This window comes from Aulostomus chinensis, chromosome 15, assembly GCF_037954235.1.
Source record: "Aulostomus chinensis isolate RoL2024-O1b breed Wild chromosome 15, RoL_Achi_v1.0, whole genome shotgun sequence".
Classification (NCBI taxonomy): Eukaryota; Metazoa; Chordata; class Actinopteri; order Syngnathiformes; family Aulostomidae; genus Aulostomus; species Aulostomus chinensis.
The window spans coordinates 22,747,399-22,757,804 of NC_141334.1; the positions used below are offsets into that span (position 1 = coordinate 22,747,399).

A 10,406-nucleotide genomic window follows, 5' to 3' on the forward strand; every position below is an offset into this window, starting at 1 on the left:
GACATCTCTACTTTGCCAGACTCACCGTCTGTCTCTGAAATGTCTCCACTGGGGACAGTGGCTACTTCCGTCAAGCCTTTAGCTTGTGGATCATGATTCTCTTCTCCAATTGGCTGAGATGTCCTCAAAGACTTCCTGTAAATCTTCTTGGATCCCAGCAGTCCTGAAAAAAAGTTTCTGACTGACTTTCTGTGTCTGCTATTTAGGAAGTTCCTCTAACCCATTTGGGTTAGTGAGTCCGAGTCTGCTACCGCAGATGTGCAAAAGATCCAGTCAGACCAATGGGTCTGTTCTGGGTCTTCTACAGAGGAATTACCACTTATCCACTCGGGTTTGTGGGTCTGATGAGTCTGCTTTTGGAAGAGCCACAGATCCATTTGGGTTTGTGGGTCTGAGTCTGCTATTACGGAAGTGCTACATGCAGGATGAGTCTAGATCTGTGAGTGACAGCTATGTTTCCAGACTTGCAAATACTGGCAGCTTAATTAATTAATACTCGCGAAAGGCTAGACAGATGGTAGATCTACTATAACGAGAATATACAGGTTCTAAGGAAAGTCACTGACGCAATTTGTTAACGTAGCCTAGTGGCAGCAGCAGGTATAGGACGAAAGGGATCCGGGTGAACGGAGATGACAGACACGCCGATCCTGGGATAGTTAAGGATCTGAGAGAAATATCCAAGTTAATCCGAGTCAACCTACTTCTAATAGTAACACGTCAAATGTAAAAATATTTTTTAAAATGTTTAAAAGCATATGAACTGACTTGAAACTTCATCATTCTGAAAGTACCAAAGACAAAGATATTGTCTGTGCCACTGATTATATCACATTAAATTACATATCATTATTACCAGTCCCTCCACTGCTGTGGTCGTCATGTTCCCACCAGGACACTGTTGGTTTCTGGGCTGACTGCTGGTTGCTTTTAGTTCCACCCAAATCCACTGAGTCATCTGAAACGGACTAACAAGGACCCAAGTATTTACATCACCATTCTGATAAGAGGCTATAGGACTATATTTGCCTCAATAGGATTTGTGTGAGCAAGATCAAAAATCTATGCGTCAGTATGTGGTGAGAACTGTTTAATAAAAGTATAACATAAATCAAATAAATACTGAACACAAAATTGTGAATCCACAGAAATGTTTGGTAAATATAAAGCAGATCTGTAAATACTAGTGTTGTCAAAAATATCGATTTATCGATGAAATATAAATTTTGAAAAGTAAAAACGGTACTAAATGACTTTTCAATAGTATCGATACTCTACCTGCCTCCTTGGATTACACATGCGCCGCCGCCGGCAACACACACACACACACACACACACACACACACACACACACACACACACACACACAAACAGACTGAGCGCTGCCCTGGGGAGCGAGCCATCGTGCAGCACCCCCTCCCCTCCTGCCTTGCCCATACAAACATCGCTGGCTGTAATTTTTTTTTTTTTTTAAGTGTCGTCGCTCTACGTGTGTAAGCTGCCATGAGATGGCATCTGCAGGACCTTTGCAACCAGTTTTAATAAATAAACAAAACAGCAGAAGTGCTGTTTGGAGGTTCTTTGGATTTGAGTCGGATGAACAAGGAAAGCCAAAGGACAGCAGCAAGCCGATATGCAAGAGATGCAACAGAACTGAGCCGACAAAAGGAGTGAACACGACGAATGTAGCAAAGTACCTCCAAGACAGACACCCGCACCTGAGTAGATTTAGAGGTCCAGAGGTTGGTAACACTAGAACTTGAAGTATGTGTTGCCTGGAGTTATCACATCTATCGGTGTTTACTTTGACGTGTTGTCTTGTTAGCGAGCGGTAGCTAAAGCTAATTGACGGTAGGTCACATATATTAAAGCTTACTTGCATACTGTAAATGTGTAAAGAATAGCTTGAAAAAGTTGTCTACTTCAAGAATAACGTTCTTTATTTTTCTTTAAATAAGTATTTTTGCACTAAATTCTAAGTGGTTGCTTAGTTTCGAAAATCAAATTGAATATCAACATTTTTCAAAATATCATATCGAAGTGTGAAATCCAGTATCGTGTCAACACTAGTAAATACATTAAAAAAATTAACTAACATTACAACAGCCCAACAAATATGGCCTATCAGTTGAAAATGTGTTTTCATTTTAGGAGGAAAAAATAAATACAAACATGATTCTCCTAGCAAAATACACAGCAGTACATATTCCTTGATGGGTGTTTCTCTGTGCCTATCATTCTTTTTTTATGAGGCATTTGAATAGAGCATACAAGCCGGCCTCATAGCAGTAACCAAAGATCACCTATGAAGAGTGTTATACTACCTCCTTCAAGAAGCGCTCAAACTGCTCATCCAGCTCTTCTTTACTCAGCCTGTGAGCCATGGTGGCATGTCAGCTTCATCAGCCTACAGGAGCTAAGATATAGGAAAAAGAAGGAGGTGAAGTCATATCACATGTCTTAGAAATGCTTCTTTTCACTAAAAACATTACATAACACTTATCAAGTATGATTATGTTGCTGGTGCTAGTGACAAATTAGGTGCGTTCAAAAGTCCCGATCTTTTCACCTGCTTTTCAGGCGGTTGAGGTCAATGTAACACAATTTACAATTCATTTGTTAGTTTTTGGCCTTTTTCACACTTTAATGCAAAACATGTAGCAAACATATACATATATACAGATATAAATGTGTTTGTTTATGTATATATACACGATATGTATGATGCATACAGGACAGACAACAGTGCTGGAGCCACAACTGCTAATGTTTGTGCTACTGCAGCAAACCATTGTTTCAGGAGAGATAAAGGAGAAATTAAGTTACCCTTTAAAAAAAAATGTGAAAAGAAGATGAGCAACAGTGTTTGCAGAAGAAGACAGCCCAAAGTCCATGGCTCAAGATGATGAAACCATTGAGAGGAAGGGTCTGAGGAATTCAGTAGTGTGAAGGCGTTGTGGCTGTTAAAAGTCTGACAAGAAACATAGCAGCACACACTGCAAATTGTGACAAAAAGTGGTTGCCAAAAGGACTGGTAAAACCACTAATCTATTTTGCCATCTAAAGCAGTGGCATCCTCAAGATTTCGCAGAAGACTTAAGAGTCCCAGACCACAACAAGAACTTGTGGCCCATCGTCGTTGTCCCCCTCCGCTTATCCAGGTCCCGGTCACAGGGGGCAGCAGGGGAAACCCAGACCGTCCTCTCCACAGCCACTTTCACCAGCTCTTCTGGGGAAATCCCATGGGGTCCCATCCTAGGCAGCCGAGAGATATAATCCCTCCAGTGTGTCCTGATTCTGGGTCAGCCCCGAGGTCTCCCCCTGGTAGGACATGCCTGAAAAACCTCCCAAGGGAGGCATCCTCACCAGATGCCCAAAGCACCTCAACAGACTCCTCTCGACATGGAGGAGCAGCGGCTCGACTCTGAGACCCTCCTGAATGACCGGGCTTCTCACCCTATCTCTAAGGGAGAGCCCAGCCACCCTGCGGTCATTATCCAGAGCTCATGACCATACGTTACAGTCGGAACATAGATTGACTGGGAAATTGAGAGCTTTGCCTTTTGGCTTAGGTCCCTCTTCATCACAACAGACCGGTTTTTAGTGCAGACATACCTGCAGACGTCACCTCAATCCACCTGTCAATCTCCCACTCCATCCTACACTCATTTGTGAACAAGATCCCGAGATACTGAAACTCCTTCACCTGAGGCAGGACTGTGGTCAGTCCACCCTTTTCCGGCTGAGGACCATGGCCTCAGACTTGGAGGTACTGATTCTCATCCAAGTTGCTTCACATTTGGCTGTGAACTGCCCCAGCAGGAGCTAGAGGTCATGGCTTGATGAAGCTAAAGCCTGGTTTATGCTTCTGCGTCGCGTCGACGGCGTAGGGACGCCGTCACTGGGCATTTATAGTTCTGCGTCGAGGGAACGCGTTGCTCTGCAATTCACCGCCAAGCCTCTAGGGGGTGTGGCTTTGTCTTTGTATTGTTTACAGGGGGACTCTTGTCGGATTCCTTGGTTTTCTTCCGGTCACAGACAACAATTCACATGCGAAGAGGACTTGTAGAGGTGGTCATACTTGCGCACCTCCTCGATAATCCTTTCTTCAGCTTGGTCCATTTTTTCTTGGAGCTTTCACCACAGAAACTTTGAAAATGGCGGTGTTGTTGTTGTGCTGCAACCATAGGGCTGCGACTGAACCGGAAATTACGTTCTGAGCAGACCAATCACAGTCCTAGACGGTCACGTCACCACACATCGACACAACACGTAGTCAGGATTTTTTGGAGGCACACGTCAGGCTACAGAATAGGGTCCGCGTAGGGGTCTACGTCGACGGCGTAGGTACGGCGTCAACGTGACGCAGAAGCATAAATCAGGCTTAAGAGGACCACATGGTCCACAAAGAGCAGAGATGAAATCCTACCGCCACCAAACCCGCCACCCTCCCCCACCAGGCTGCGCCCAGAAATTCTGTCCATAAAAGTTATGAACAGAACTGGTGACAGAGGGCAGCCAAGGCGGAGTCCAACCTTCACTATGAAAAAGTCTGACTTACTGCTGGCAACTCAAACCAGGCTCTCACTGCTTCAGTAGAGAGACTGAATAACCCTTTGTAGGGGGCCATCCACCCCATACTCCTGGAGTAACCCCACAAGCTGCTCCTCGGAACACAATCTCCAAATTTCTCCAAATTCTCAAAGCACATGTGGACTGGTTGGGCAAACTCCCGTATCCTTGCAGCACCCTAGCGAGGGTAAAGAGCTGATCCACAGTTCCATGGCCAGGACAAACACCTCATTGTTCTTCCTCAATCTGAGGTTCAACTATCGATCTGACCTTCCTCTCCAGTACCCTGGCATGGATGGAAAGGCACTGCCCCCAATTTCCATGCATTGTTGCAGAGACGTGTCAACCACAACAGCCCTACAACATCCAGAACTTTGAAATGCCCAGGGCGGGTCTCATCCAGCCCCTGAGCTCTGCCGCCGCAGAGTTGTTTCACTGCCTTGGCAACCTCTACCCTAGAGATTGGATGACCCCTCCCCAAGTCTTCCCCCGACTCTGTCCTTTCCTCCATGGAATACGTGTTGGTGGGATTGAGAAGTTCCTCAAAGAATTCCTTCCACTGTTCAACTATCTCCCTAGCTGATGTCAGCAGCCTCCCATCCCCACTGTAGACACAGCGTGAGCAAGTTGCTGCCTCTAGAGACCCACAGACCAGGTGCTAGAGGCCCCCCGTAACATAATTAGTGTGATACAACAACAGACCATCGTGTCAGCTAGTGTCCAGCACCATGCTTTATGATTAAAAAAAACCAAGAGACACAGAGATATCCATCCATCCATTTTCTACCGCTTATCCTGTTATGGGTCGCGGGGGGGGGGGGGGCTGAAGCCTATCCTAGCAGCCTTCGGGCGAGAGGCGGGGCTCACCATGGACAGGTCTGAGACTGTAGGTAAAAAAAACTAGACTGGACTGTGGGAGGAAGCCAGAGTACCAGCAGAGAACCCACACAGGAATAGAGAGGACATGCAAACTCCACACAGACAGACCCTGTGCTCGAGTCGGGGCTCGAACCCAGAACCTTCTTGCTGTGCGGCAACAGTGCTTACCACTGCACCACTGTGCCGCCCACAGAGATATCATAAAGGCAATAGCCTACTGGATTGCAAAAAAACATGAAGTCAGAAAGCAGAGTCTAAAATGAGGAATTTAAAAAGGTGATAAAAGTAACTGAGAACCTATCCCAGCTGACATTGAGTGTGTGTGTGTGTGTGGGGGGGGGGGGGCACCCTGGATGGGTTGCCAGTCTATCGCAGGGCCATCAGGAGCAATTAGGGGTTCAGTATCTTGCTCAAGGATACATTGACATGGTAACCGGGGGAAGTGAGGTTGGGCATCGACTTAACTCTGCTATTGGTAAATTGGGGAGCAGAAATGTCGAACTGTCAAATTCCACTAAGAAAACCCATGCTGCTTGGTAATAGCCGTGCTGAAATCTCATGGACTCCAACACCTTGTCCTTCAAATGGATTGTCATCTATGTACATTTTATTCCTCAGAGAAAGCAGAACAAGACAAGAGGGAAATTTATTGTCTCGCAGAAGAGCAAGGGGGAACAGCTGCAAAACACTGCCTGCTGTACAACGCTAAGCATATTTGAGACATATCCTCAACTGACCATTAGGGTAATTCATGATTAACAATCAATCAATAGTTCAATTTTTCATATGTTAAACATGCGGAAAAATGCAAAATGGTAAAAAAAATTCTTAAGTTAACATTAAGTTCAAGAATTATTATACAATAACCCTCATAAACAAAAGGATGAACTTATTTGTTTGTGTTCATTTAACCGAAAACAAGACAAGAAAGAGATGGTATGGCTTTGTAAAGGAAGAAGTGTTTATACAGTTATGAAAAATCCAGAAAAGTCCTGGGGTCCAGCCGAGGAAAAAAACCCTCTGGCTAATGATAATTTACTTCAATACATGTTTGTGTACCAACCAGCTCGTCACTAGATACAGTAAAAACTTACGCAGATAAATGTAGACGTGTCTTAGGGATGCACGTTCTTTTCTACGAGATGACAATCTCTTGCAACTTGTTTGTCTAATGACAAACACCATTGTATCCACCCCCCCCCCCCCACACACACACACACACACACACACACACACTTCATTATCATCAGGTCGCATACCTTCCTTTGTTTTTATCGCCGACCACTGGCAGCTTGAAATCATAACATACAATACATATATGTGTATACGTTCGTATTTGGGGAAACTTCGCCTTACTTCCGGTATTTAATTCTAGCTTGACACAGTTACTGTAAGTGCTGTATACCGTTGGCTAGAGGTAACTTTAGTCGGTGACTTTGTCCACTACACAGGGAAGAAGTCAACATGTTACTGAGCTTCACTCCATTTACCGGCTGACCTCACAGAGAAAACCAGTAGACAGTCGTCCTCCCGTATAGCGTTTGGAGCGTCGACTGCTTCCCGCGACGGCACTAAGCTCTTCTTCTAATGCTGCGGTTGCTGCAATTTCTTCTCTGGTTTAGACAAATGAGACGCTGCAGTAACGCATTGTTGCCCTCTGCTGTTTGGACTGCAGCAATGCGGATTTTAAATTCATGTTAATCTGAAAGGGACTAAAATCCTGGTTGGATTCGATTCTCTTTCACATTTCTTGCAACCTCATTAGAGACCAAAAATAATCCTTGAGAAAGTCTATTTTTGGAGTAAATCAGCCAGGATATAATCAAGGAAATAAAGATAAAATAGTTTACTCAAAACTGAACTAAAAATGGCTAGATTATCATAGCTGTGCCCCCCGCCTCTGGAACATCAGGAATATCAACTCATTATCCATCTTCAAATTGTGTCTAAAACCCACCTTTTCAAACTTACCTACTCACTGTAATTTGTCACCTATCACTTCTGATTTCTGATTTCATTTCTGATTTTTGCATTTATATTGCTTCCTTTTAACCATTGTTTATGTGTATTATGATGTGACCTTGAATGCCCTAAAAGGAGCCTTAAATAAAATGTATTATAATTATTATTATTATTGATAGTAGTAGTTGTAGTGGTGGTGATAGTATGGTAGTATTACTACTATTAAACCATTATAAGAACAACCTAATGGGGTTCTTGGTATCTTAGGTTTCTCACCTTTGAATTTAACTTATTGTTCAATAGTACAACAATGCCAGACCTCTTTGACAATTGTCCTGCTCCAAATAAATCTGCAGCCCACTCTTCTGTTAAATGCTGCAAATTTTCACTTTTAAGACAAAAACAATTTTTGAGGAAAACTGTTTCAGAAGCAGGGGTGGCATGGCTCAGAGCTAGAGTGGCCATCTAGCAAATGAAGGGTTGCTGGTTCGATCTTCACTTCACCCAGTGACCATGTCAAAGTATCCTTGAGCACGATACTGAGCCCCTAATTGCTCCTGATGACCCTGCGACAGACTGGCGCCCCATCCAGGGGGAACCCTGCCTCTCACACAATGTCAGCTGGGATAGGCTGCAGCCCCCCCCCCCCCCCCCCCCCACACACACACACACACTACCCTTAATGGATAAGCGATATAGAAAATGGATGTCTCAAAAGCTCCAGAATTTTACCAGAAGTTTGACCTTCCATTCATTTCTGAGGGTTACATTTTTAGCTTGCTGTTCATTGGTCTACAGACAGTGTATGCATGAATTGGCGTGCATCCTATCCTTGCTAAACATTACAGATTGATGAAAGCACTGGCATTTCTGACATCAATGAGGCCAAGAAACCATTAAAATCCCCAATATGGTGAAGTTCGAAGAATCAGTTTGTCACCCGGTGAGTTTATTTTCCTCCTGCATCTAGTGGTGTATCACAGCAATATCTCTCATGCTTCTGCATGGTAAATCTCAGTATATTGTCTGCCATTCTGTGTTTTCTTGGAATAATGCATTGCCTTCCTCCACCAGGATGGCCTTCCTTCAGTGATTGTTCTAAGCCCTCAAATTCATTTATTGAGTTTTTGAGAGGATCTTCCGGAGCTGTCACTTAACAGCTTATATTCCCTTGCATGTTTTGCATATCAGGGGGGTTCTTCCATATCACTTGAGCTGAGTTGTGGCCTACTGCGTTTGTTCTCAGGCTTACTTCACATATAGTAATAAAGTGTGTCAGCATAAGTCAGTATAATATATGTGATATCTCTGATTGAGAACACAAGTTGGAGCATCAGCTAAGCGGTTGGTGTCAGGCCATGGCCGTCACCAGTTCTTTTAGAAATAATGTTGGAGACAGCTTAATGTTGTGAAATGAATAGTTAACAAATGGGCAGCAGCTCTGGTGGACATTCTGATGCCCATCAGTTTTCAAGGAGAATAAAACATGAGTCTGCTGTCATTTTCCAGTGACTTTATTGAAGGTAAACACAGCAAAAGACTGTTCATAGTGGCTTGCATATCAGAATGCCTTCTGCTGCAGCACATCTGCAACAATTCAAACACAAGCCTCAAAAGACAAGTTCAATAAGTTCAGTTCATTTAGAAGTCAGTCACTAAACTGAGTTCAGTCAGTGTAATTGCTGTGTAAAATTAACCACATTATCCAAAATATTTTGAAGGAATGGTGTCAGATAACCCCAATTCTGAAAATGTTAGCAGATGAGCTAATCATGTGCAGACTTTTACCTTCAGGTATATGGGATCACAGGGCAGCTGCAAAGTCAAACATTCGTTGTAAAGTCAGGGCTTGTTTTGGGGTCAGGGGGACAGTTGTAAGTTCAGATGTCAGCTGTGGGTTACAGATCAGGTTTACAGTGGGGTCGTATCTTCATCTCAGTGAACCTCAGTGGGTGCTGCCTGCCTGTCCAGCTAGACCAGTTTATGCCATCCGTGTAGATGGCTTGACCTCTCAAGTATACTATCCATTCAGATCGGAGATGTGACAGTTACTGGAAGGTACCACCAGGCCCCTTGGTAGTCTGCAGCACAATTCCTCTCTGACTGGTCCTGGTCCCAATATTTGGTGGAGAACTGCATCCCATAGTTATTCAGAAGAGAGAGACTGGCAGATCTGGGCACGTGTAGTACTGCTCTAGTTTTTTTACCTACAGTCTCAGAGTACTGTTTATTATTACTTGGATGTAGTAGTACTGGTATTTGCACTTGCAGCCCCACAGTAACAGGTTTATTGCTGGTATTTTTACTTGCAGTTGCAGAGTACTTACCTTTAGTACTGTTATTTGGTACCAGTATTTGTAACTGCAGTGTCAGAGGGCTGTTCTTATTGATGTTATGTGTTAGTGGTATTTAAACCTTCAGTCCAAGAGTACTGGTCTTTATAACAGTTATGTAGTATTGGTATTTGTACCTGCAGTCCCTGAGTACTGGTCCACGGTTAAATGGTATCCATCCTCCTCTGGGTTCACAGAATCCCAACCAACAGACTTATCTGTTGGTTGGGATTCTGTGAACCCAGAGGGGCAAACACTGGTGTTTTTAATATCGGCCATGTGTAACTCATACCCACCTGACCTGGTGAGAAAGTAGATCCTCTGGAGACCTGGCAGAGAGGCAGACAGCTACTGGTCTGTGCTGGATTTGCACTGGAGGAAAATCAGGCTGACGTTCTCGGGAAGTGCCAGTCTGAAATAGTTGAGTAATGTGTGTCTGGAATGAATCTTCTGGTGTGGTAAGTCATCTTAAGTCTGTCTTTTTGTCAGTTTAACACATTGGCTGGCTTGGCACTAAATATTAATGGAAAAGTTGGCTTTGTCCTCTGCCCCTGCTGTCGGGAAGCTTCAAGGCAAGGCAAGGCAAGGCAATTTTATTTGTATAGCCAGTTTTCACAAACAGTTTGTCTCAAAGGGCTTCACATGGCATCATAACAACAT

General features: G+C 44.0%; 1 protein-coding gene across 8 annotated transcripts in view; it reads right to left on the reverse strand.

Moving 5' to 3' along the window:
• Window positions 1–7,080, reverse strand: part of cep162 (centrosomal protein 162) — a 32,796-nt gene extending 25,716 nt beyond the window's left edge. For 3 of the 8 annotated variants that reach the window (XM_086227183.1, XM_086227184.1, XM_086227176.1), the window contains exons 1-4: window positions 6,711–7,018; window positions 2,325–2,416; window positions 857–968; window positions 26–163 (exon numbers count right to left, since the gene is read on the reverse strand). In XM_086227183.1, coding sequence (XP_086083309.1) covers window positions 26–163; window positions 857–968; window positions 2,325–2,384 — 310 coding nt within the window. In that variant the 5' untranslated portion in view covers window positions 2,385–2,416; window positions 6,711–7,018. Of the gene's footprint in view, window positions 1–25; window positions 164–856; window positions 969–2,324; window positions 2,417–4,561; window positions 4,720–6,710 lie in introns of those variants that run through there. The other 5 variants (XM_086227177.1, XM_086227179.1, XM_086227178.1 and 2 more) reach the window with 5 other exon arrangements.
• Window positions 7,081–10,406: the final 3,326 nt, after the last annotated feature.